General features: G+C 38.8%; 2 protein-coding genes across 3 annotated transcripts; one reads left to right on the top strand and one right to left on the bottom strand.

The window, feature by feature from the left end:
* Window positions 1–2,892: 2,892 nt before the first annotated feature.
* sae1 (SUMO1 activating enzyme subunit 1) lies at window positions 2,893–13,401 on the bottom strand. The gene is made up of 9 exons (XM_044033036.1): window positions 13,183–13,401; window positions 12,784–12,895; window positions 12,273–12,446; window positions 8,905–9,050; window positions 8,566–8,665; window positions 8,111–8,216; window positions 5,182–5,326; window positions 4,743–4,812; window positions 2,893–3,201 (listed from the first exon to the last, which is right to left on the bottom strand). Exons 1-9 carry the CDS (start codon window positions 13,281–13,283, stop codon window positions 3,109–3,111), a joined length of 1,047 nt encoding a protein of 348 aa, XP_043888971.1. The 5' UTR covers window positions 13,284–13,401; the 3' UTR covers window positions 2,893–3,108.
* Window positions 13,402–14,017: 616 nt separating this feature from the next.
* On the top strand, window positions 14,018–27,617 carry zc3h4 (zinc finger CCCH-type containing 4). 2 transcript variants are annotated; one of them, XM_044033035.1, is made up of 14 exons: window positions 14,018–14,324; window positions 18,106–18,409; window positions 18,544–18,651; window positions 18,787–18,991; window positions 19,407–19,552; window positions 19,838–19,934; window positions 20,143–20,273; window positions 20,397–20,510; window positions 20,898–21,009; window positions 21,216–21,325; window positions 21,804–22,264; window positions 22,692–23,002; window positions 23,156–23,404; window positions 23,635–27,617. In XM_044033035.1, the coding sequence occupies exons 1-14, from the start codon at window positions 14,245–14,247 to the stop codon at window positions 25,314–25,316; spliced, it is 4,110 nt and encodes a 1,369-aa protein (XP_043888970.1). In that variant the 5' UTR covers window positions 14,018–14,244; the 3' UTR covers window positions 25,317–27,617. The 2 variants fall into 2 exon arrangements, with proteins under 2 accessions (XP_043888970.1, XP_043888969.1); XM_044033034.1 differs by having other exon boundaries at window positions 22,689–23,002.
* Window positions 27,618–27,969: the final 352 nt, after the last annotated feature.

Genomic DNA, 27,969 nt, shown 5'->3' with positions numbered 1-27,969 from the left:
AAATAGACTATAAAGCTGTTTAAAAGTTCAAACGAGGTTTAATCACACGTGTCATTTTTCATCTGGGATGAATTGGTTATTCAGCCTGTGTAGTAATCCACTTGTTAGGTACGCCACCATCTCGCTTTTGGACAAATCTGCTCCGACAAGAACAGCAGCAGTAAACTGAAATGTGTTTTCAGCAGATGTTAACAGATGTTATTGGCTCTGTAGATGGGGGGACAGCCCCCTGGCCAAGCTTGACGGTGGAATGAGACAGATCTGTGATGGTTGTGTGGTTTTTATCACATCTGTAGAGCACTAGGGATTAACAGACATAAGGTCACGACCTTTGCTGCTCACACACTCACACAGATGCACCGTAGGTGTTGACAGCGATGGTCAACATGACAATCTGGTGCAAGATACTGTATTCTCAACATACTTAGAGTAGAGCATATTTTGATGATTTTAACTACTCGTGTTGGTATTGTATTATGTATTCATGTTATTCATAACAAGGCCAAAACTACAGGGACCAGAACGTTTCAGTTTCCCCATCACAATTTCAATAATTGCCATGTTTTAAGTGCCAAATCTTAATTAGCAAAGGAACAAGTAATTAAAATTTAAATAACAAACACAGAGTAGTTAGACAAACTATATTTCCCTTTTAAATGAGTACAAAATGCTTGAGAATTTCTGCAGCTGAAAAATTATATTATCAATAATAAGTTTTGTTTAGAGCTGAATGGATTAGTACGGAGCCCATAAAGGGACATCGAAAAAAAAGAAAAACTAAACGTTTCTGGTGCGCACGTGATACTTTCTCCTAGAATTAGGAGCAGTGGGCTGCCACACTGAGTGGCGCCCGGGGAGCATTGGGGGTTGGGTACCTTGCTCAGGGGTACCCCAGCCCTTTTTGGCCAGGTGGGGATTTGAACCGGCGACCCTCCGGTTACAAGTCAAGTTCCTTTTCCCCTTGGTCACAGGCTGCCAACTCAATATATCACTATATTGTGAAATCTTGGCAACAAAATAATTGATTAATGGATCAAAACAATGAAAGGCACATACATCAGAATATTCTCAACAGAATATGTTGAGAATATGAATTGCTGCCCTACTAATCTATATATGCTCAACAAAGAACAGATTTCCTCCCAGTGAACCCAAACAGACGCAGACACACACTGAGGAGTAGATATCCTCATTTAAACTCTTCTGCAGAATGAGCCAATCAGAAAACTGAGAGCAACGTCTGTGATGTGATTGGTTGCAACAACAGGCATTTGGTGCTTGCTGCTGAGTGCAGGCCTAAACAGAGAGAGTGACCACACAGCGTGGGCACTGGGTTAAGACTGAGATTGGTGGGTGGGGGTTTAATGAGCACAAGAGAGAACATGAAAGAAAGAGAGGACACTAAAGAAAAAAAAAGAAAGGAGAAAAGGAGGACGCAGAGAAAGAGATAGTGTAGTGTACTGGAGTCAGTATGCAGACTTGAGTGTGAGTATGATGGATGTGCGCATTGCCAGATAAGAGTTAAGGTTTAATTAAATGGACAAAATGAGCTTAAAGGGACATTCCTTAATTAATCTCCTTTCCTAATCCCAGAAAAAGAGCAGTGGCATTCTGCGCTGTATAATTCACAGCTCGGCACAACACTAAATGTTTACTCTCTCTCTGTCTGAACTGACAATGAACCCAACTATATAAATGTGCCAGTCTTAGGTGTCTGTCATTTCTGTAGCAGCTCCCAAATTACTCAAGGCCAGAAGTAAAATATCAGTGATATCTCCCTGTAGAGAATTTATGAAATAGAAAACAAATTGACTAACTTTAATTATTATATTACTTAGTAATCATTATTTGATTATAGATTTTATTAATAAGGGAGCAAAGGCTTACACCAGTTGCCTTGTACTCTAGTGTTGCATATTCTTGTGGGCAGTGCTGGAAATAAAAAACCTCATTGCTAAAATTAAAAAAGAAAGTTACACATCAAGTGACTAAAGCCATTTTTAAGTGTTTCATTTAGATTTCTGGTTAACGGCAGAGTAAATCAACACCTGCTGTTGGCAGGAAAACAGTCACCACTTACAAAGGTTAAACAGCGTCAAAAAAAAAAAAATATATATACCATTTTTACTCATTTAAAACCATCTCTGTGGTACAGGTTCCACAAGTTCTACCACTCACCACATGTCACTCCCTCATTTAGGAGGATGCATGAGAAAAGCTTGGTTTTGTCTACAGGCATGTGAACTGTGCTCCTCATGCTTCACACTAACTGAAACAAAATATAGCCATATTTGGTTTGATGAATTACATGCTGGTCAATGGGAGGTTATTACCAAATACAGTCACACATCATATGACTATCTGCTGTCGTTACCCTTTAGATTAGATTCAACACACTGTTCAAAGTTATTGTACTGTACTGATTCTGTTTCATGGCTTCAAGCTTTTCTTTCAGAATTCTCTATAACCCACTATGATGTGTCTGAAACCTATAGAGCCCTTGAACACTATTAGAATGTAAAATGAAGTTCTTGGGTTCTAACTCTGCTTTGTCTGCACAACCTGAGTTTGTAGGTTAATTATTTCTAGCTCAGTGGACAAGTTTATCTTATTCACCGAGTTATTAATACTTGATGATGAGTTGTTTTTTTTTGCCTTCAAGGCTTAGTTTCTTTTTTCTTTTTTTTTCAGAAAATGCTATGCTGATGCAAAATTGTGGCTGATTTCACAATATCCTTATGAGCACACAAATGCAGCATAATAATTAGGGCTAAAGTCTATACAAAGGGACAAACAAGTCAGGCCTCATCATCATTAAATCAGTCATGCAGGCAAATAATAACATTGTTGTAATATAAAATATAAACCCAGAAACCTGAGGCAGAATCATTTTACTAAACAACATTTTATTAGGAAATGTAAAAAAAACAAAAAACAGCAACACTGTGGGCACATGAAAATGTATAATTGAGTGGTTAAATGGATCGAATGATAAAGACGAAGAGATGGATTTTGGGAATTGTCAAGTAATGATATAAATAATCTGACACTGATGGAAACAAGGACATTTGTGTGTAAAACTGTCCTGTGTAAACTTTTGAAGGCTGTTTAGTTCGGTCCAAAGAAGTCAACCATGCCGTTGCCTTTACGTCCATCGAAGAAAAAGAAGTTGCGGTGAGGAGCATCTCTTTGAGAAAGAGCCTGACGTGGAAAACAGGGAGAAAGAGAAGATCTATGAAATCTAATAATACAGTTAGGGCTGCAACGATTATTCAATTAATTGATTGTTGATCGATTACTAAATTAATTGTTGACTATTTTGATAATCAGTTAATTAGTTTCAATGATTTCTTTTCATCATTAAAACAAGCTTTCTGATTTTTCAGCTTGTTAAACTTGAAAATGTTCTGGTTTCTCTGCTCCATATAACAAATACATCATTAACTCGAGTAAATTTGGTTTGTGGACAAAACAAGACATTTGAGACTATCATAAGTTTGGGAAACAACGATCAACATTTTCTGGACCAAAAAAGTACTCAGCTAATCGAGAAATTAATCGATTATGAAAATTATTGTTAGTTCTAGCCCTGAAAAAAATACTTTTTATAATAAGTGGTTTCACCTCATTGAAAGAAAATTATTTAATACCACAAAATATTTACTCAGGTAAAAAGAAGTGAAACCCCATTTTTCTACACTGCTATCGCAAAGGAAGCTGGACCTAATCTACGCAGGCAAAGTTAGAGAGGTGGGGTACACCCTGGACAGGTGGCCAGTTCTCTGAGGATCACTGCACCACTGTGCTGCTCCAAGTGAAAATTCAAAGTGCAAAATCATATGACATAAAAATGATATGAATATTACATTACATTACATTACATGTCATTTAGCAGACACTTTTATCCAAAGCGACTTACAAGGGAATTGAGTACAACCTGCCAGGGGTGGAGTTGAACTTGCGACCATGAAGTCTTTTGCACATAGGGTACACAGGGTACCGATCTTAACCACTGAGCCATTCCCCCCCTGATGAATAGTTTTATACCAGTGCTCCATTTTAGTATATCCTGCAGGGCCAAACAACTCCTGTCATTTCATGTTCTTTAGTGGTTCAGGGATCAGTGTGCATATGTGTGTGTTTGCGCGCATGTAAAATCAGTCAGATTCACCCAGCAAGACATCAGATGGCCAGTTTCGATGGGTTTCATCATAACATAAAGATGGGAGCTCAGTCTTGTGCCAATATAATGCAGTCTGACTCTGAGCTGTTAGTCTCCTCCCTCTCCCTCCCTCCCTCCATACACAAACTCTTTGCCTGACCTGAACTCCACTGTTTACCTCAGTCTGAGGACACCAAGCACCACACTCAGAAAAATTATGCTAATGCACTTAGTATTTCAAGAGAAATCTTATATGGGTCACACACATTTTCTCTGCAGATGGGTGTTGGACTGTTTGCATTAAATAATTGTGATGTTTTGATCTGTGAGAGGAATCTTGTTGATGCTAATATAAGCTATGCTGCTGTTACCATCCTCATACAGTATTAAAGTTTCACACATTCCAAATAACTAGAGCTTTTTGTTGAATTTTAGCATATCAAACTTTTATGGTTTTCATGGTAAAAAAAAAAGATTCAAAGATCAATGCATTCCTCAAGATCTTGTTCAAAAAAACAAGATGACAGGTTAACCAGTAACTGGATTTTCACAAAACTTAAAAAGGATTATTACACCTTACCTTGACTACTTCCTGTCCCAGAACTCCGCCCATGACAGCACACACTGGAGACATCTCAGAGAAGCAGTAGCTGAGGACAGAGAGGAAATGTCCCATTTTGACTTATGTGTTGGTTAGTGTTGAACCAAGGCAGTCTAGTGGCCTACAGCCAACTACTGAAGACAGTGGTTAATATGTTGCGATATTTAGAGACACAATTGGTATTGTGGAAGCAGCTTTGAATTCAGTCAATGTCTTTTCACTGACAAAAGAAACACCAATGTTTGGATTTATCTATGATACACTGATGTGAATATATCATAGAAAATTATACAGAGATAAGGAATAAGTAATATTAACATACAACTTCTGCTTGACTGCCACAGTGTGGATGCCAAAGTGTCTAACTGAGTATCTAACATGTACATTTAACATCACAAAGGATAAGGACATCCTGTACCTGATGAAGTCATCATTCAGGAGGTCACTGCTGACCGCTAAGGCCTCTAGGACATCATCACGGATCTGTCTCAGGAGCGGACTGTCTCCTGCAAAGGATTGTGGGTCTGGGTCACGACCCTTGTCTGTTCGAAACTTCAGCATGACTGTGGGGAAGGAGGGAAGGCAGAAAAGGAGAGCAGCAAAAGACACAAAAATAGAGAGAAAGACAGTTAAGGTGATGAAAACAAATTCCAACTATTTTACGAAAGCAGTATTTTCCATTTAATGTATTGCACTGTTGTGATTTATAATTTCATCACACTTGAAATTACTTCCATCCACGGTGAATTATCACCACGTGGAAATAAATCTCAACTACTGCTCAATCTGAAACAGGATAAGATCAGTATGTGGTTGCACCATCACCAACCATTTCATCCGATTATACTCACATTTCCCCACACACACACGCACGCACACACACACACACACACACGACTGAGAAATTAAACATCAAAATTGTGCACTTTATGTTCTCATGAGCAATATTTCAAACAATAACTGACTTCTCCAACTGCACCACCAAGGCATAAACATCAACACCTCACCCCCATATTTCCTGTTCGCCCATTAACTAAAACCACATGAGGAAGTGAAGTCCTCCCACAACCATTTCCACCAACATCAAGTAGTGGCAGCAAATCATTGTCACATCTCAGCTCTGCCCTTTATCAGAGAAACTTTGCTAGTAGAAAATTCCTCTCAGGTCTGCGGACACGGAATCAAGCAGAATTTCATCACTAGAATAATGTGTTCATGGACTGAGCAGCAAGCGTGGTGTCATAAGTCAAGTCGGCCCTTTATGATGAAAGTGGCCCTTGAAGGTCATAAACAACAAACAAAATTATTGTTCCACATGTTAAATCAACATGAGAAAAATGTCATGTTCATTTAGGAGAGCTGGTTTCTTTCACTTGGTTTCCTATGTGATTTTATTGTATTATTCATTATTACATATTATGATAAACCTCAGTTTCTGTCCAAATGTTGAATTTAGTTATATTACCTTTACTTAAACAAGTTGTCCTTAAGAAAATATCTATGAATAAGAGTTAACTTTTCATTCATTGACCACCGTGTCTAGACAGATTGCCCCAATATTAAAAAAAAAGAACAATATATTTCTGAGTCTCTAATGCAAAGTCTCAAACACATGCGCACGCACACACATGCGGTTCAGATCACCCGACTGTTCCTAGTGAGACAGGAAGCAGTTGTAACAGAGGAAGAGCCACTTCCTCCCGGGTGGCCCAAAACAACAACCGCTAGCTCCAATTTTAGAAACAGTGAAGGAATGAATATAATCCTGCCTACTGTCTCTCAATCACTTAGGAAAAAAAAACAACAACACAAAATCACTGACTTGCAACAGACTGGCTAATACGTAAACAAATGTGCCAGACACCATCCCACAGTCACATATTTTCATGTGGCTGGTGATTAAGAACATCTGTGTAATTATGCACTGTTAAAAATAAATATCATCCATCAGCCAGTCAGTGTATGTCAAATCTGATTTGCATGTTTCAGCAATAAAACCTGCCTGACTTGATGTTAGACTATCCGAGGAGAGTTTATAGAACTTAAGTTGCAAAGAACAAGAAAAACAAACTAAAATAAATGTGTACATCCCATGAAGAATTTAAGTCTGAGGAAAGAATACATTTTATGAAACATCATAAAAATATTTTCTAGGCTTTTGCTATTCTATCTCCTTCAATACTACTACTACTACTTCTACTACTACTACTAATAATAATAATACTATTATTATATTATAATATTAATATTAAATAACTGATGCAGGGTGTTTTTACATTAATTAACTGACCGTTTTAAGTACAGTACATACATAATTTTTTTGTTGGATATACAGTTCTATGCACTACTTTGTGATTCAAGCAAAGTATTACAACTTATATACTATCTTTAAATATCCTGGTAATATTTAGGTTAGGGACTGTTCTGTTCTTAATTTGCAACAATTTAAATCGATCAGATTATTAGAAATTCTACATAATCATCAAATATATAATAAGCAGATAAAGCACTGTTCTGTTTCTCATATTCATCTTTTGTACCCTGCCAAATTTGAATTCAATTTTAATACAACCTTTCAGACGTGTGCACCCAATAACCATTTTTGGTTACTTCCTGTTGTTATGAACTTGGTGTGTGTAGGTGTAGGTGTCGGACTGTAGTCTATGCTCATTGCACATGACTGGCCATGGACAGCCTGTGATGGAAACTAGTGTGCAGCATTTGGGAATGGTGCACGACCAGGTGACAAGAGCCACAATAACAAGTCTTAAGAGAAGGTCGTCAGACACCATAAATAACCTAAAAAACAGGAAGACACTATTAGATACAGTATATATAAAGGGTCAAAAAGAGTCTTTGGGTTGATGTTTCCAGGTCATAAATAATTATTCATGTGCAACTCAGCATATCAAAAATCTTTTTTCCCACCATAGAGTTGACTGAATTTAGTGTTAATAAAACTTAACTTGTTATTTTCAAACAGTGCTAACATCTCTTAGCTAAGACTGACATTTAACTTTTCAGTCTTAGTTTAAGGATGACAACTTCATGGACAATAATTGCCTCACATATGACTTGACACCTCAGTAAATAAATTGAATGCACTAATTGTGCATTTTTATGGTGATTAGGTGTCTCAGTGTGGTGTTCCTAAGTATTTTCATGCTTAAAATACTTCAGTTCTTGAGAAAATATTATGCCTTCTAAGGCAAAAACAAATATTCAAGAACTAAGCAATATCCACCATTGGATTTGTTTTAAAAAAAACAGAAATTCTAATTTCCAGAGTTGCAAATACTGATTATCTTCATTATCAGCCAGCCCATACTTTCTTTAACTTAAATTACCATGAAGTAGGAAGTAGTCCACCGGTGTTCTCTTCAGGCCAGCTTTGGCCTTCTCACTTGTCCAGTCAACCTCCAGAGCCTCCTTCAAGGTGCAGAAGCTAGATGTCTGATTGATTTGAGATTGAACAAAAATGTGAGGACATTTGAAATAGGGGAAACACATATGTATTTGAATCTGAGATTATAAATACCACCTAAACACACAGATGATACTAATTATTATATAGGTGAGTTGAATTAAATTATTTTATTTCTTTCCCAATTAGGAAAAAAACTGTCAGCCTTTCCATAATAAAATTTCCAGTGACGGTTCTCACACCTTGATTTAGTGGATATCATTTAAATCATCACCCATTAAGTCATGGAACATATCTTAATATGCAACAGGTATTTGGATAGTAGGATAAAATAGACATTATTTAAGAGTGAAATATGGTCTTCATCTACTGTACTACCTTTTTCACCATGGTGGTCTCGTTCGGGTCGACTTTGGCTTTCTTTGCCTGTGGTCCATCATTAGAGTCTCCACTCGGTTTCACTATTTTAGGTTTCTCCCTAAAGATTGAGAGTGAGAAGCAAAGACATCGAACATTGTGAGCCAAACACAAATTGATAGAGTTGAAAAACAAAACAAGACTCCCGATCAAGTTTCATGATACAATTTACTGAACTTATTAGATTTAATAATTTTGCAATAATTTCCAAAAATACAGACATCACTGCTTTTGAATGAGTGATAATAAGAACTATACAACTGTTACATGGGCAATTTCATTTTTGCTGTTCACACTCACTCCACATAGTTGTGCTCCTGTCCAAGGTTGCAGAACATGTAACCGTAGTAACCGTAGACATCCCCACAGAAGACCTTGATGTTGTGCTGAGAACAAAGCTGGTCGACCCGCACCATCAGGTCCCTGGAGCAGCCTGTCAGACACACCTAAGCAACAAAAAAAAGTAGTAAGCTGGACGACATTTTTTTTCCTTCATAATAATTGTTATGTGGAGTTTTAAACGCTTTGTGGGGCTAAAAGTTGAAGGTCATGAAACAAAGCTGAATATGGCTGATTATTACAAAAATCTATAATCCTTATTTAAGTGTACATCTGGTTAGGGCTATCAATATATACCGCATCACTATATAAATGAAATAATGAATTCTGTAAGGCTTAAATATGGCTTAAAATAATATCTCGATATATCTTGTATATTAGGATATAGCATAAAAAACAGATTGTTTCACTGGGATAATGACATTTTTTTATTAAGATGTTTGTGCTTCTCAAAGGAGAGTGATAATACACTGTTAAAAGTCTAAAATAAAATATCTTATATATGTTAGTTGAAGGACATTTACATGTGTTAGAAACATTGAAATTTCCTATAAATATGGTCAAATTCTGCTATTACACAAACAATTAGGCTTAAAAAGAATGTAAGTGACTTTTACTAAAAAACAAGTTTGTCAATAACATGTAATATATAATATTATTTGATTTATAATATTTTGTGTATTTCACCAACTATTGCACAGCCATACATCTGTTTTTTATAACTGGGGTACCAATTTTCTTTGCAATATCTGAGTCCTGCCTTGAGTCCTGACCTGACAATTGTCTGTTTCTATAAATAATTTAAATTATTCAGAATATTGCAGAAATGGATGCTCATAAATCTTTTGTTGTCAATAATACGAGTTTGCATTTTTATACCCATCTGCAACTGAAATCTCTAAAAGCTAAATGAATGAAAATGAAATGCCACTGTGCCGTTTAATTTTTGTGATGTTATTCACTAATGTATGTTAATTAAACAATAAAACCACTTACAATAAGAACATATATCAAATCATACTGTTGTACCATCTTCCATTTAATACCTGAGTGAATCACAGACATATTTTACATCTGAAAACTGACTACAATATTTTATTTAAGACAAACTCTTCAGTAACTGTGTGTGTGCTGAATCTCCGCAACATTAAAACAACTGAGCGCTGGCTGGTCAGCTGCCAGAAAGATTGAGACATACCTACAGCAGCAGCTGAATGACCAACTGATGCTTAAGCCAACACAGTAACAGTTTACCATTGCAAAATCAGGGTGGATAGATGTTAACAACAGACCATCTTATGGTCTGACCCAGTCCAGCATACCCAGAAACACCCTCAGCCCACTGATAAGAGTGATGTTGCATCTTCAAGCTTTCAGAGCACAATGGACAGACCAGTGGAAAAGTGTTTCCACATACTTTGAATGGTTTTAACGGTCTCCATAAAATTTGCTTATCTATGACCATCTATTAAGTAGGATCCAACCTTTTTCTGTCCAAGAGATGATAAACAACCGTTATTGACCCAGGAGCAGCATGTGGCTGAAGCAGCCTCAGAAAAACATGAAAGTATTGGAAGGATCACTGGATAATTAGGGGGTCCTTTTTAAAATGCAAATCTTTGGGGTGAAACAGAACCTGCATTTTTATATTTGTTTGGCGTTAAAAGGAAGAATAAACCAACAAGCATTTTTACATTGGTAAAGTTAACAGGCAGAAGGTGACAGTGTCAGCTGTGAGTCCACTCCACTCAGGGTTAGGGTTAACTGAGCAGTGTGTTTTTATATTGTATTTATCATCCAGTAATTGGGCCATTCATATGAAAACTGTAACCACATACTTTATTCTTCCCGCTGAGTCTCACACAAAAGATTAGTGTGATGTGGTCTATACCCAAAAGTGATGTGGTCTATACCCTTCATTAATACTACCCACCATCTTCACCTGTCCTCACTTTACTTTATCATGTACTTCCCCCATCCCTCTCTTCCTCTTCCCTCCTGCCGACCAACACTTCACACCCCCAGAGGGAGGAAGACTGTCGACAATTCAGACAAAACAGGAGTGAAAAAAAATCTGCTATTGCTCTGATGGTGGTGTTGAAGCACATTCTTCCCCTCAGTAGTGATAACAGAGAGATTCAGATTGTGAGCATATTTACCAGTGGAAATAAATGCTGTCAGCTGAAATAGGTTGTTATCTAAAAATAACACAATCAGTCCTTTATTTTTACACTCTTATTTTAATAACAATAATGATAACAATAATAATAATAATGATAATAATAATGATGATAATATTCATTACGATTGAGGACATTCAGACAATATTCAGACCCATTCACGCAATTTACTCTTTGAATTGATACAGCTTTATACTAAAAAATAGTATAAGTATACTAAACAATTAATTTACACTGAACTACATGAAAACTTACTGACAGGGAAAATTTACTCCTGCCAGGGGATTATGCCCAAACTCTGCACAACTGGATTTGGGGATTTAATTGTCAGTCAAGTTTGGATTAGGTTGGATGGAAACATCAATGCAGATTTTTTTTTTTTTAAGATTTTCCAAAGTAATTATATCACAAGACACCAGTATGAAACTTGTCAAAGCCTGAATGGAGCCATTACTATTCCTTGATGTGTGCAGCTATGTGAAAGGCTTCATCAAAACTTCATCAAATTCAGCCTAATGCAGGCGTTCTGGTCCTGTGGCTTGAAAGAGCAAAACAATGACAGCTCTTTTCGTGTATGATGTGTGATACAAGTGACATCTAGTGGCCACATTGAGTAATACAAGACAGGTCCACTTTTATTTGATGCATTTGAAGAATGATTACAAGAAAGTGTGGTTCTGTAACATTTACAGCTGCAACTATCGATTATTTCCATAATCAATTAATCAGTGGATTGTGTTCTGAATTAATGGAGTATTTGTTTGGTCCATAAAATCACAGAAAATTTTGAAAAATGTTGACCGGTGTTTCCCAAACCTCAAAATGAGGATGTTCTTGAAATGTCTTGTTTAGTCCACAAAACAAAATGTTTCAGATTTCATAACTTTAATGATGATGAAACCAGAAAATATTCACATTTAAGAAGCTGCAAAATGTGAAAACTGGTTTAAATTAAAAAACCTGAATAACCAACTATCAAAATAGTTAGATGATTAATCTAGTCCAAATAGCTACATGTTTAAACATCTGATTTTCACAAACAGACATACTATAAAAAACAAAAAACATTTAATTAGAGACATTTTGGTACATTGAACGATTTCAGTACAGTGGGTTTGATGTCTTGATGAAACTTTAATACACACTCACCGCATCAAATTGTAGAAAGAAGTCATCTGATTTATCCTCGATTCTGTCTGTGTCGGCGTGGACTTCCACCATTGGGTTGAGGTTCTGTGCTCGCTCCAGAGAGGCCTGGGCACGATTCTTACCCTGAGCTGATACTGGGACCAGAAATTGAGCTCGACATGACTCCTCTGACACCTAGAGGACACAAATACATCGAACAATTCTCCTCAAAAGCTCCATCTAGATTAAGCTGAAATCAGTGACACTGTGTATGGATATATACGGTATATGTTTCCACTACAGTATGCGTACGTCTATCTGCTTTTAAAAATTATTTTATTATATAATATTTTATTATTTTATTTTATTAGTATTGATTTGCCACATGCATCATTTAATAAACTTATGTAAATCTACAAAGACTTCAGCAGCCTAATCACACCACCCTACCAGTCTATTTTCCTAGAATACAACTGATAAGCTCTGACAGTGACAGGAAAAGGGGCACCAATGTGTCATGTATAGTGTTTACCTGTTCATGATCCAACAAAGTCAGCGCTTTGACTCCAGCCAGGATCAGGTTTTTGGCCACTTCAGCCCCCAGGCCACCCAACCCTGCCAGAAGCACACGAGACCCTCGCAACCTGTAGAAACAACACACACACAATTTTCAAAAAGAAATTCAGATGCCTCCTCCTTGTCACCGGTTTGTCATCGTTAAATAAACGTGGCCCTAAACGAAGTAATTCGACTGTTGCATTCCATCTGAAAGAAGAAATGAAATCGAGATTGTTCAATACGCCAGTACAAGAGCCGATATCGATCTGAATCCACACTGCACAATTTCAATACAAACGGGTAATTTCAAAACGGGTACAGCAGAGTGCGACGAACCTCCCGCTGCACCGATTAGCATGGTAAGCTAACTGACCTCTTCTGTGCATCCAGCCCCCACAATCGGATCTGGCGGTCGTATTGTGCCGCCTCCTCCTCGCTGATGACCGGGTCCTCTTTCTCGATCATATCGATCATTTCAGTTCACTCCAAATTCGGTGATTTCGATGTAAAGTAACTGTATTATGCAGCCACAGACGTAGACGTTTCAAATACCGCGACTGTCCCGCTGAATGGACGCTGAATTATGACGTAGACTGAAAGAAACAAAAGACATATCGCACTCCTAAATTATACTGATTCTTTTTGGCTATTTTATTTCAGATGTATTTTCGGTTTGTTGATCGAAATATTGCGATTTTACACACGGAATTTAATTATTACCAAAATACAGTTTACAGCTGTCCATTATTCCAGTTTGGGTATTTGTGGCTGTGTGCATTGCGATCCATTTTTGAGACTCAACCAAAATATGTGTGCTCATGGGGCCGGGTGCAAACCCAGTAATGTGTGGAGTGAATAATACAATGTAATGTAATTAAAATGTGGAAAAACTCGGTAATCTCATTGAATTTGCCCATTCTACATTTGATGAGCCCATGGACAGACTAACGGAATTGTATTCGGAAAAACTAGCCAATCTGGAACTGATATTACACAAGTATGTTTTGAAATTGTCCAATGCTTAATTTAGCCGTCACTATTCAAACATTTTGCAATAACGTGCAAAAGCACCTGCGAGTCAAACTCAGGGGCTGTTGTTACCCCACATTTTTCACATTCGGCAATTTCCGTCGGACGCGTGTAAACGTCGTTCGTACCGATGGCGCTTTCGGAGAAGCCCTCCCCCTTTCTCAGTGGAGAAGACAGGCGGCCATTTTATGTTCATCAGTCGTCATTTCACAGCGCTACAGTAGGACGGACAACAACAGGATTCAATTTCATCATATTTCCATTACAACTGTTGTGGAGAATTGCCTACTATGAACTGAACCTTTTCCTAAAATCCAAAACAAGTAGATCCTAGTGAAGTGACGCATAAGCCAGTAGATTTCAGCGTCGAGTTGTAATTTTTTGCACCTCAATGTAGCTAGAGGAAATGGCTGTGGAAAGCATGACTGTCCATCCAAACTCCCCAACTACCAACCACGAACACACCAGTCTCCTGACTGACGAAAGGTCGAGTAATTCTACAATCATATTTAAATGAAATTATTTATTTGTCCTGTGCTTTTACACAAAAGCCAGAGGTTTCTTTTTCTTTTTTTTCTGTCAGAGGGATTTTAATTCGCCTTTTCTGGAAAACGAGTGCAGAGGTAAAGAACGCCATGTTGACACGACAACGCCAACTGGGAGGCCAAATAGCACCTGGAATAATGTTATTCCCCGTGTTTTAGCACAACATCACCATCGACTCGAGTCATCTTGTCTGAAGAAAAAAAATGACGACCGACATATTTGATCAGTTATACTTTCCGCCATATTCGCCAACTCGATGGTCACAAAGTATTGCCTAAATACTTGCCCATTCCTTTAACAATTGTTCGGTTAAATGATGCTAACTCAGTTTTATGTGGTGACAATTACAATAAAACCACAGTTTCAACAAATCCAAGCGATCGCATTTTGCTAATTTGCTAACGGTGGGCCTATTTCAGGCTAACGTATCAACTTTAGCCTGTTAGCTAAGATGTCGAACACATTTGGCAAGAGATAAGGATGCTAAGCTAATGGCAATGGCTTTCGTAATGTCATTCTTTTGATACCCGTCGCATTGTCGAATGTACAGTATTACGCATCACAGCAGTAACAGTAACTATAGTGTTTTAACTAAACATTAAAGCCGATTTGATTCGTCGATTTTGACGTAAACTGTGTTCTTGCACAGCGTGTCGCTCCACTAATCTACGCACTTGATATTTTTACAGGAGTCGCGTATGTAATCGTAAACTTTCTGACGCGTTTAGACTCCTGGATTTTTTTTCAGTTATGAAATGTTCTGATGCAATTTCAAAATAATTTGTATGATTTATCGAACCAGACAGATCGCTGGTAAAATAACAAAATATAGCATTTAAAACGTGTTTGGATTGTTTGTTGGTGAAACTGTATAATATATCACTTTTATTTTCAGACGTGCCCATACTGATTCGTCCCAAACATCCACAAAAGTCCCCCAAAATGTGTGAAACGTCTGCAAAGCATTCAAGAAGTGTTTCAAGCCAAACACAAAGTTCCCCTCTTCCAGTCCCCAGTTGGCAAATTTGCTATGTGTAATCCAGTTGACCCCTCTTCCAAGTCCCACAAACGCAGCAGTGTCCCTTAAAAGCTAGGCAAAAAACTTTTCAATGGTTTTGAGTGCAAAATGTGGAGAAAACCTGTCACAGTAAGTATTCCCCATTTTAATAATGGCCCTTTGCATTTAGAGTTTAGTTAGGGAGCATCCGCTTGGTTATTAATGCATGGTAAATCCTCTGATGCAGTCATCTTCAGAGATTATCTTGTGCTCTGTTGAAATTCTCAGTTGCTTGTTAGTGAGATGTGCTTAGATATTTCAGTGTGGTGTAGTTATTGATCTGAAACTTTCCATGGATTATCAATAGAGTGCAGGCCAGTAGTACATTCAATTGTCTAGCATGTTACTTGTCTGGAGTCTAATCAATGACTTGTTAAGGTAATAGTGACTGTTTTTCCTCTGCTGGTCTATTAATTCTACTTTTGTGTTGTTAGATTTCAGTAGTAACTCTTACATGCACAGTTGGCCTCACTTGTTATTTTTGTAGCGTTTTCTCCATGGTTGACTCCAATTGATGTGTGCCAAATGTCATGTCAGGACTGAAGCCATTAGATCCTTCTCATAGTGAACCCCAGCAACTTTATCTTCTCATTACACTATCAGGAGCGAGAAAAAGATATGTTTAGATGGTTCTCTGAGTTGATGTGCTTTGGATTTAAAGCTGATGACTGTTGCTGGGCAAATAACCTGAGAAACCTTATGGTTGTTGGTATGAGTACAGTGTTTTGTATAGAACTTTTTTAAAAAAAAGTGTACATATATATAAAAATACTGATTGTAACTTGCTTACTGTTTTAGGAACAATGGAGCAAACCTTGAATTTGGATTTTTTACAAGGAGCAACTTAAGGCTTTTTATCCCTGTTTTAGGGCTTCAAAAATAAGTTGAATACATTTGTTTAACTAAAAGCTAATTTAGATCTTAACTGTGCAAAGGTGTTTTTGAAACAGATACTTTATAGATTTGGCCTTATTGTCAGAAAAATAATTGAACAGTTTTATTGAACACGTTTTGGCTACTATATAATGATTTTGCAAAGTCTGTATTTTATGAGAAAACGATGTTTACTTTTGTGTATTTCATTTATGACAATAGCATTTACTGATGGCTCTTTTCTGAATTGATCACAGTAGTGTTTACTGCTTCTCTGACAAACATTTAGCTTGTGTCACACTGACAACCCACAGGTCATTAAGACTGATTATTACAAGTTAAGTGCAGCTGAGCTCACATTTCGTCTTAAAAGAGGTCGACTTTGCCAGTCATTTGAGATATATCAGTTCACTGTGTGCACTGTGGGAGACAATTTAACAAAATGTCAGTGAATCATGGTAACAACACTCGAGCTTCACTCCTGGGCTGTTGCAGGTTTGTCAGACATGTTTCATGGGTCTGCTGTAGGCCACTCAAGTAGGGAGCGATAAGTACTTCCTCCGTGTGACCTGTGTTCAAACCTGTAGCATTTATCACATTTTGACCCATGAAAATTAATTCCAAAATAATGGGCAATACAAGAATGTGTAGACACCGAGTGTTTTTTGTGTATATGCCTAGTTAAGCTCTAGCTGGATAGTACTGACATTACAGACCATGCTACTTGGAATGTCATAGAAATTATTAGTTTTAATTTAAACTCTGCAGGAAGAGGTCAGCTTGTGATCCATATCAATTTGGATCTCATGGTTTGGTCTGCATGTGAAGGCTTTGCTCTGTTCAGTGAACAGAATAGACCTATTGAAGGTAGCATAATCAGCTGATATTAGTCTAATGTTTAGGCTAGGCTGAGGCTTTAAAATATGACCACAGTACCATGAAGTCAATGTGTAAGTGCTCTTCAGTTATGCATGACATTTGGTGCAGGCTTTACCTTGCTTACATGAGTGGCTAGTTCTAGGAAACTTTGAGGGATTTTTTGTGCAGTTTTTGAGGCAATGTAAAGATTAAGTGGTGATTTGGGAGTTCATTGTAAAACCACCTGGCAGAATTACAGGCATGGACAAAACTACAGTTGTAAATTTCATGCCTTTTTGGTATGGATCATGGCTCTCAGTTTTTAAATTTACAGAAACATTTGTCCTTTCAAAATTGTGTCAGATGTTTTTAATACACTATCCTGTGGTCTGTTCAGTGTCAGAAATAGCCATGACAGAAAGCAATAAATGTTATTAGGATGTCACTTAAAAAATGTTAAGTAGTCTAAGGCCAATTTTATAAATTTTATCTACAGCACATGATCGAGTCAACCTTTTTGTTACTATTGACCTCACAAGCTATTATTTCACAACATCTTTAAGATAGAATTTTCTACCTGGATTAGTTAATTAATTATGTGTGTGTGTATGTATATATGTTGGACACATAAACTGCTCAACTCATAAAATGTTGGTGAACATTTTTGGGGAAATTATTCTACAGTAAAAAGAAAAGACTGATTTGTGGTTGCTACCAATCCTCTGTACTTGATTTCTGACAAATGAATATGTTGCCACTGGAAACACGCAGTGATTTTATTTTGTAATTGTTTTTATTTTTATTATACATCTACTGCTACTTAAACATTTATATCTTACAAATGTGCTGGCAAATGGCTGGTTAGAAACCGCAACAGCCCACAAGAAGCCAAAATACATAACATTCTTGCATATGTATTTTCTCCACTTCTAGGCCAGAGGATGGAGAACTGGAGGAAGGCGAGTTGGAAGATGATGGAGGAGAAATGGAGGAGGAGGATATCGGTGGGGATGCATCTGCAGCAGGAGGTGCCAAAGAGGGGGGTGATGAAGCATGTGGAGGTGATGAGGCAGGAGGGGAAGGGGCTGGGGAGAGGCCTCCGCGAAGTAAGGAGCGCCATGTCAGCAGCGGTTCTGATGAAGAAAGATCCCACCGTCGGAAGAGGAAGAGGAAGAAAGAAAAGGAGCGAGAAAGGGAGAAGAGGAGAGCCAAGAAAAAACGCAAATCCAAACACAAAGTGAGAATTGTAACAACTGCAGAACTCAAAAGACCCTTTCAGTTATGCACAGTCCCATCTTTATTTAAAAAAAAATTAACAGCTGTCTTTATCTTAAATTTCTCTGTAAATCTGTTTCACTGTATTTCTTCCAGCGTCATGCATCCTCTGATGATGACCACTCTGACTTCAGTGAGGACTCTGACTACAGTCCCAGTGAGAAGAGAAAATACAGAGAGTACAGTCCTCAGTACCCCCCTCCTGTAAGTTAAAACAAGCATTTTTATTCTTGTTTAACTAGATTGGATTTTTCAATAAAGGTATTGTAACATACTTGATTTGTTGATATTAAAATATTCTCAAGTGAAAACCAAAATAATATTTTTAACCATCTCTAGTCACATGGAGGCTACAGTGGGTCAAAGAAAGGCAGCTATATGAAGATGGATAAGCAGAGCTATGGAGGCTATGAAGATTATGAAGAGGAGAATTTCGAGGGAGAGGAAGAAGAGGAAATGGTGGATGAAGACTATGATGACTTCACAAAGGAGCTCAATCAGTATCGCAAGGCGAAGGAGGGAGGAGGTGGCCGGGGCGGACGAGGTGTGTCCTTGACTGTCTGGTTAAAACTGTTAGCTGACTGTTATTAAATTAAAGGTAGTGAATATGACACCTAAACTAGGATATCGCTGGTGGCAGACTGACATTTAAGGCCTGATAAAGTGAAAATCTCTAATTTCTAAAGTTTCTAAAAACATAAGGGTTTTACTTGTACTACTAGTTAACCTTTTAAAAAGTTATTTAGTAGTCTTCATTGACCTTTAGGCTTTTGAAAGTGTGACAAGATGTGTCACTGTGTGCTTTTTCACTTGCAACACAGTTTTATCTGCTCTGTTCTCAGATAATGGAGCTTATTTGTCTAAATTTATCAATCCAAAATTCCATAGATATGCCGCCAATATCCCTTAAATGCCTCTTTACTCTTGTTTCATTTCTCTCTTTGTCTGCATTTCTTTAGGGAGCAGAGGTCGTATGAAATGCCTGAGAGGCCGAGGAGGAATGAGGGGAGGAAGGAGGGGTAGAGGAGGAAGCAGAGGAAGAGGACGAGGTGGAAAGATGGGAGGAGACAATGAAGACGGAGATGGCTATGTAGATGACTTTGAGGTTAGGTTTAGAAATCAGTTTATAGCCAGTGTGTGTTTGCTTTGGCCACACTCCTGGGAATAAGTTGTGCCTCTGTTTTGTTTTGTGCAATTACACAGTTGTAAATAAATGATTTATAAGGAAGCAGAAGTGGACAAACACAGACAATCACTGTTTGCCACTAACAAATCAATACCTTTGATGGTATATTTTCTCATTAATGGAATTATATGTCAAATAGTTAAGGTTATCACCAAACTACTGAAGGAGTCAATTAAGTGACAGCTGTTAAATTTGTCCTTACAGTATGGAGATGAGGACTATGAAAACATGGGAGATGAGGATTACGATGACTACTCAAAAGAACTCACTCATTATAAGAGGTCTAAAGACAGAGGCAGAGGTGAGTTTGAATCTTGTGGTTGTCCAGGTTTGTGTGCCTAGTTTATTTATCTCTCTTGGTGAAATTACTATTGCTCTTTTTGAGGACACATTGGCTGTAATGGTTAGGCACATATTGAATAGCTGGCAACTCTATTGTGTGACAGTCCTGACCTGACCTCTTTGCCTACAAATTCAGTATCGCACTCTGTCTTTACCTTTTGCTCCAGGAATTAAAGGAGGCCGCGGTCGAGGCAGAGGTAAAGGTGGGCGTGGTATGATCAGAGGAGGAAAGGGTCGAAACAGAGGGAGAGGAAGAGGTGATATGGGGAATGACGATGACAATGACATGGACAATGGGGTAAGGCTGGTATGGTTGTTGTTCTGCTTAAATTGTCCGGACTCCGATTTTAAAACACACTACATTCTCCAAGGTATGTTAAATTTGGACGTGTCTGTCTGTCTGTTTTTTTTTGTATTTTAGGATGGTGTTGGAGGTGACGGTCCAGGAATCGGAAGGAGGAATCACAATGAAAAACACCAGGATAAGAAAGGAAAGGCCATCTGCAAGTACTACATTGAAGGGAGATGTACCTGGGTAAGATCACATTATGTTTGGGGTTGATGACTGAGAACCTTTTGTGGTTTTAGTTTGCTGCCTACTTATTTCTTAATTATAATGTTATTATTAATTTTAATATTTTTTTATATATATATATAATATATATTAGTTTTTTGCATCTAATATTTAAAGTATATACAATCTTCTCACAGACGCTGAGCTTTTGCTGAAATGATCAATTATTCAACACGTTTTCAGTTCACCACAAAATATTTGGTTGAAATATTTTGGTAAATAAACAATTTGGTTAGATATGTACTGTACTTACTATATTAAAATAAAAACAGTGTCCACAGGTAATCCAAACTGATCTCTCAAAGTCCTTTGAAATTCCGATTTCATCATGACCTTTTTTACCACCAGGGTGACCACTGCAACTTCAGCCACGATGTAGAGCTGCCAAAGAAGAAAGAGCTTTGCAAGTTCTACATCACTGGATTCTGTGCACGGGCTGACCACTGTCCTTACATGCATGATATCCTTCACTATTAACCACAGAGTGAATATTAAAAGAAGGCAATTCTGAGTAAATTGCTTTTTTATGCAGTTTAATTCAAAGTGTCCCTCTGAATAGAGGTGGTTAAACAAAGGTGACAAAGTATTATTTTTCTTTTTAACTGTAATAATACTGTTTGCATGAGTCCTTTTGCTGTTTTTGTTTCTCCTTGACTCCCATGTTACGTGAATTCCCCTGTAAGCTATTCCATACCACAGGTAACTGTGTCAATGGGGATGAATGTATGTTTTCACATGAACCCCTTAATGATGACACTCAGGAGCTGCTTAACAAGGTAAGGTCCCGGGAAAGTGACCCAATCTTAAAGCCATATTTATACCATGCATATAGTAGTCATCACATACATTGAATTGTCTTTTTAAATCATTGTTACTCAATTTATTTACACAAGTATTACATAAGCTAAATTATAAGGTAATCACAAGATTCCAGAAGTATGTGCTTGGCCAGTTTTCTCTTAGACACTGCAGGTACATAGTTGCACAAATATGTGCAACATACCATGAAAACCTTTGGGAGAACTCGCACCCAACGTGCAGGGGATGATGACTTGATGAATTTTTGGTACACATACCCATGTCAAATATGCTTATGACATGATTTTGTATATCAACTGTCAAATTTAAGAAATTTACCAAAAAACTATTACCATGAACTCTGTAGGTATTTAATATATAATATATAATATAATATATTTATATACTTGATTTAATTTGAATTAATCAAATAAAAAATATTGTTGAAATGTCTAGATGCTGGCTGAGGATGCAGAGGCTGGAGCTGAGGATGAGAAGGAGGTAGAGGAACTGAAAAAGCAGGGAATCAATCCTCTTCCTAAACCACCTCCTGGAGTTGGCCTCCTCCCCACCCCTCCACGGCCCGTTCCTGTTGATGCCAACACAGGGACTGGGGATTTTGGTGGGCCTCCACCAGGTGAATTTGGGGGTCCTCCTGACCAGATTTCCATTGCCAGCAAAGGACCCCCTGGACCAGGTCTGGTTCCTGTGCCTAATCCCTGTGCTGGTCCTCCTGTAATTGGCCCTGATGGAAGTCCCTTCCAAAGCGGGCCACCAAATCCCAATATCCCTCCTCCCCACATGGGCCCCCCACCTCCTTGTTCTGCAGGGGGGGGGGGTGCAGGGAAGAAAATCCCCTCATTGTTTGAGATTAAAGTTCAGCCAACAGGACAGCTGGCTCAGAAACTTGCTGTCAGGTAAGAGATACAAAAATGATCATGACGATTTAATATTTATATTCACATTTATATAAAGCTTACTTGTTTGATAAAATTGGATCAGAGTTGTTTGTAGATTACTAAAGGAATCATTTACCCTTTGCCTTAAAAAGAAGGCTCTGAACATTTTTAGGTTGCTCTGTCACTAAGAATGACAGCTGCTTTGATCATGTCTTCACATCAGTTAAATGATTGCTCTGAAGTCTATAGTTCATTGTTTATTCATTTTAGAGTTTCAGGCATGTATTCCTTTGAATGTAAATTACACATATTTATAGCACTGCTCATTTTTAAATGACAATTCATGGAACACAAAGTCCAATTTGTTTGTTGTTTGTTGATTGTGATTGTTTATTCTGTGATTATGTCACTACCCCATCTCCTATTGTTCCTCTTGTATCAGAAGCCAGACTCCCAATGGTAACCAGGGTCAGACTGCACCTGGACCCCAAGGAGCCTCTGGCACCACCTCAACCCACTTCCCTTCCCCTCCAGGCATGATGTCTCCAGACATGGGCCCCAACCATGGGATGAATCAGGGCCCCCCAAACATGGGCCCTGGTGGACCTCCCATGATGGGAGGATATCCATCTGGTGATGCCCCTCCACATGGAGGCCCTATGCCACCATGTCCACCTCAGGGTGGGGGAAATTTCTACAATAATAACTTCTTCAATCAGCAGGGGGGTATGAATATGGAAGGTGTGGTTCAAGAAGGTGAGTAATTCAAATTGAACACAGTTAATTTTGAATAATTATTTTGATTTTTGTTTTATTTTGATATTTATTGGAATTATTTTGAATAATATTCTTCAGGTGATGGCAGTCACTGTTTTTCTTCTAATAAGTGCAACCACTGTTCTGTCTTAGGTGACAACTATCAAGGTTTTGCTGGCATGGATGAAAGAGGAGGAGCAGGGAAATTTGCTAATCAATCAGGTGGTCAAGAAGGCTCTTCCAATGGAGCCTTAGCCAATCAGGGAGGGATTTCTGTACCTGACTTCCTGCCTCCGGCGCAACGTGTCCTGTTCATGAGAATACAACAGAAGCAGCAGGAAGAAGAGGAAAGAGCTCGCAGAATGGCTGAGGGAGGAGCAGAGAAGAGTAGAGAGGCTGAAGGTAAAAGAAAAGCATGCCTTTGTGTTTAATGTTGATGTCTTAAAATACATTGTTTTAGTTATATTGCTCAGATCCCATCGTCTTCAGGAGAAATTGAAAAATACTGCTCAGTGTGGAATCAATCATGTGTACACTATTAATATACATATAGCCCCAAACCCCAAGTTATTTGAATTATCTGCTGTTGATTTTGTGAATGCAGTTGACCCAAACATGTCGTCCTTTTCTAGGTGATTCAGGGAATTGGTATTCTAGTGAGGATGAAGATGGTGGTGGTAGTGTGACCTCAATCTTAAAGACACTCCGTCAGCAGACCCAGGCTCCTCAAAAACCTGATGGCCCTCCGAGCGACCCACGGCTACAGAAGGCTTCTGCTGCCAATCCTACACCTCGCCCAGCTGACCCCCGCTTGATAAGGGACCCACGCCTGGCACGTACCACTGAGTCAGCCCAAGTCTCGGACTTGTCCACTCCGTCCTCCTCTGGACCACCTGCAGATCCCAGGTTAGCTCGACTAGCTGCTGCTGCCTCAGCTGGATCCACATCCCATTCACCTCCTGCCACGAAGACAGAAACTCCTCTGGTCTACAAACCCCCGCCACTTACAGCCCCAGCAGCAGATGAAGAGGAGACAGAGCGAGTTCTACGGGATAAGCCAGTACCAATTCCTTTGGATCCACTCATGGGCATGGCACTGAGAGACCCACGGTCTCAGCTTCAGCAGTTTAGCCACATTAAGAAGGATATTGTTCTCCACATGCCGGCTTTTGCTAAAACTATCACCTGGTCCCCCGAAGATCTCCTCCCACTCCCTATCCCTAAGCAAGACCTCCTTCCTCTCCCTCCAGGCATCCCTCCTGTTTCTTCTCTAGACCCACGTCTCTCCCGTGCTCAGCAGCAGCACCACACATCACTCCCTCTTTCACCTCCTGTACAGTCTCCTCCCTCCCTGGACCCACCTGCTCCCTCCTCCTCCACTTCCTCTCTCCCAGACTTTGAGCTGCTGTCTCGCATTTTGAAAACTGTTAACTCCAGCCCATCCCAGACCCCCTCCCCTCCTCATTTACCAACATCTACTCCCCCCATGACAATGCTGGGTCCAACTCCCGTCGTGCCTCCTGCCCCTGCAGAAAAGCCAGCTGACCCCCGTGTGGCTCGTAAAGTCCCAACTGACCCCCGTCTCCAGCCACAGAAGTCGGCGCTGAAGCAACCATCAGAGCCTGCACCACCTCCCGTCTCATCTTCAACTCCAGCAACAACATCTAGCTCACCCCCTCATACTACTGCCCCCTATGACCCAAGACTACTTTCTGCAGGTGGGGCAGGACGTGGTGTGGGAGCTGGCACACAAGGGGGAGCCAGTGTGCTGAGCAGCATCAGTCTGTATGACCCTAGGACTAACAAACCAGGCAGTCCTGGTACTAGTGGTGGCTCTAACAATTCCCCCAACTCAACCAGCACAGAGTCTAAAGTCAGTGAACCCACAACAAGTAAACCCAAGTCCAAGGAGCCTCTGTTTGTTCGGAAGTCTGCCCTGGATCAACCAGAGCCAGAGAAAAGTGGAGAACAAGGGACAGATCGATACAACAGTTATAATAGGCCCCGACCCAAACCTGCCCCCTCTCCTAACACAACAGTCCAGGGAGGGCCCAATCCAGCCGGTGTAACTGCAGCTGGAGGTCAGGGTGCTCCTGGAGCAGCTTCAGACCAGGGCCCTGCAGGCGTCCACAACCTACCGGTGTCCTCCTTGTTTGGCGTGGTGAAGCAGGCGACCATACCTGGTGGGACCAGTAGCCCTTTTGGAGGAAACAGCCCAGCACAGCCTGACCAGGTGGCCACAGAGCAGGACAATGCCTCATTGAAGGACGTTTTTAAAGGCTTTGACCCCACAGCCTCACCTTTCTGTCAGTAACCCCCTGACCTTAGAACCCTAACAGCCCATGATGTGGTTGACCATTGGCTTTTTTTTAACATTTTTGAACACTGAACAGATCAGTTTAAAAAAAAAAGAGAGAGAGAAAGGTACACAGAGGCAATGGCCTGCAAAACTGGTTAACAAAGTCTTTGTGAACAAACTGATGATATGCAACATGTTTAATGCTCACACAAACATACTTTACCAGTGTTGCAGATTCAGATTCTATGAAAGACTTGGGGTATGGGAAGAGTTAAAAGAATAATCTCTTAATCTCTATTTTAAACAAAATTATTGATGTACAAATAAAATATATTCTCTTCATCTCAGTGCTTAATGAAAAGATATTCAGACAGCAGCAAAAAACACATTTATATTCATATCTCTTTTCATTATTCCTTTTTTGCTTCAGGTCTTGAGCTTCATTTTCTGTAAATCTTTTAATCTATAAACAGTTTGATGTGCTTGTCTGCATTGTTGGATAATTGAAGTTGGTAGTGCACTTCACAGATAAACAGATGGGTTACTGTTTTTGTCAGATTTTCTCAAAAAAGATGCTCATTTGTGTTTCGTTATTAAAAATGGCACGGAACAGAACTTCTTAAGTCCTGTTGCAGAAACATATTCCTGCTATTTCACGGCCTTTTCACTGTTCTTAATTACTTTAAGAAGCTCAGAAGTTTTGTTTAACAAAGCCTATATTTTGTCCATATGACCCGCTATGTCACATTGTTTGCTGAAACTCTTGCAAATACCTAAACTTAAATCTATTTTCTGCTCAGTTTGTTTTCTAAGTATTTATTTTTCTACTTGCACTGTCAGTTTGTGTCCTGAGGGTTGTATCAATATTTTAATGTCTATAGCTCCTTCAACTGATAATTTACGGTTTCATTTCAGATATTTAGGTCTTTCCTAAAACAGTCACTTTCTCTGTTGTAGAAGGTGACGGTGACCTTTCAGTACTGCTTCTCTACACCACTGTCATGTCCCCCCATCATATACTTGTGTGACTTATACTTTTGTTTTATCAATCTGTGAAATTTGAGAAGGTTCAATTCATAAATAATATCTTCTGTTGCTTGGGGTAGTAAACATGTCAAAGAGACTTTGCTGCTCAAACTCAAGATACAAATCATCAGGTCCTGCTCCAGTGGCACATTTTAGCTGGTAGGTGGTTAGCCATAGCTTCAGCAATATCAGGGACATTTCAAACATTTCTGGAGTTTTTGTCCTCTGCTAAAAAGGTGATGTTGCACGAAGGCTCAGCCTCAAATTGAACAGCTTTGGTCACTCAACATTTAAGTTATTTCACCTTGTTTAAAAGAGGAAACTTTGATTCACCAATTCAAACATCTTGATTTTATTTAAGAATTGAGAGAAATCCTACGAGACATAGGATGGAGAAAAATGAAGACTTGGCATCAATTACGATTTTCAGCTTTCGTCTCTAGTGGTTGGTGACAATCATAGAATAGAATTGGACCTAAAAATTTAATAATGCATAAATCTTGCATTGACCTGTACAGGTGATCCCTCTATCATCGGCCTGAGCACTGAACACAAACAGAATGTTTTTCTCTCTGACATACAGTTGAAGATGTGCACACTTAATAGTGGTAATGTTCATAGTTAAAGATGAGTGTTTATATCTCCAGAACTTCCCAAGTAGTTTATGCCTTATACCAGAAAGAGTTGAATCTGATTTGGGATGAGGATGTTTATTCCCATTTTGCCTGATGGGCCAGATATTTCATTGCCAGGCTTGTTGTTCACTGTAGTGGAGCTTTAAGAAGTTTGATTGTACAACAGCTGTCAGGATCATCGTCAACTGTCTTGTGAATAAATGTTGATTGTTTTAATTTATTTTTTTTATATACTTGGGTAAATATACTTCCTCATTCATCATTTTTGAACTGAATAATTTTATATGTCAGGACTATGAAAGTACCATTCACCTCAGTGGGATGCAGGCAGCCTGCAACAGTGTAATGAGTGGAGAATATTTTTTTAAAATTTGGTTTTGTGTATAAAGACTCAAACTAACAAAAGATTCACTATTTGTTCTTTCTTGCCAGGACATCAGAAATCCTCTTAGATGGCTGTGTGTCAGCTATAGCAAGTGTGAACATGATTGTTGATATGTCCCTTAATGACTTTGTTTTATAAATTTCTCTATGTTCCTTTTTCTTGCCATGTACATTTGACCAGTATCCTGTCTTTGGGGAGTGGAGTTTTCTAACTGTACACTGTAGGTAAGGTTGTCAAAATATTTAAATAAAGTTGATTCGTGATCAACCAGTTATAACTATTTACACACATTTTTTTGTTTGTCTGGAATGGGTAAGGAACCACATGTGGCCTTTCGACTGGCATAAACCTAACCATAAACAAACCAACATTTGTTTTTGATCAAGAAAAATTAGTGAAGGTGTCACCATTGTTTATTCTTGTAAGCACTGTGAGTTGTGAGAGTTACAACTTTTAATTGTGGATATGACTCATTAAGTGTTGATTTTTCCTGTTTCCTAACAGCATGTTGCTAAGAAAACTTGGAAGCTTATTTTAAGCTACTTAGAGATCTATACGGGTGGGGTTTAGTAAATCAGGAGCATTCACTAGGGTTGAGACTGTGGTCACTGAAATTACCTTT

Source organism: Solea senegalensis, linkage group LG8 (genome assembly GCF_019176455.1).
Source record: "Solea senegalensis isolate Sse05_10M linkage group LG8, IFAPA_SoseM_1, whole genome shotgun sequence".
Lineage (NCBI taxonomy): Eukaryota > Metazoa > Chordata > Actinopteri > Pleuronectiformes > Soleidae > Solea > Solea senegalensis.
The sequence above is the reverse complement of the archived record's forward strand: the minus strand, read 5'-3'. Positions and strand labels throughout refer to the sequence as shown.

Bases quoted from the DNA above. Each gene is read 5' to 3' on its own strand.
- zc3h4 (XM_044033034.1), top strand. From the start codon at position 14,245: ATGGCTGTGGAAAGCATGACTGTCCATCCAAACTCCCCAACTACCAAC. The intron at 20,274-20,396 runs GTAAGGCTGGTA...TTTGTATTTTAG, and splicing joins ACAATGACATGGACAATGGG to GATGGTGTTGGAGGTGACGG. The intron at 20,511-20,897 runs GTAAGATCACAT...TTTTACCACCAG, and splicing joins TTGAAGGGAGATGTACCTGG to GGTGACCACTGCAACTTCAG.
- sae1 (XM_044033036.1), bottom strand. From the start codon at position 13,283: ATGATCGATATGATCGAGAAAGAGGACCCGGTCATCAGCGAGGAGGAG. The intron at 12,447-12,783 runs GTAAACACTATA...TGTGTCCTCTAG, and splicing joins CTTTGTTGGATCATGAACAG to GTGTCAGAGGAGTCATGTCG. The intron at 5,327-8,110 runs GTAATTTAAGTT...CCTTCCCCACAG, and splicing joins GGACTACTTCCTACTTCATG to TCATGCTGAAGTTTCGAACA.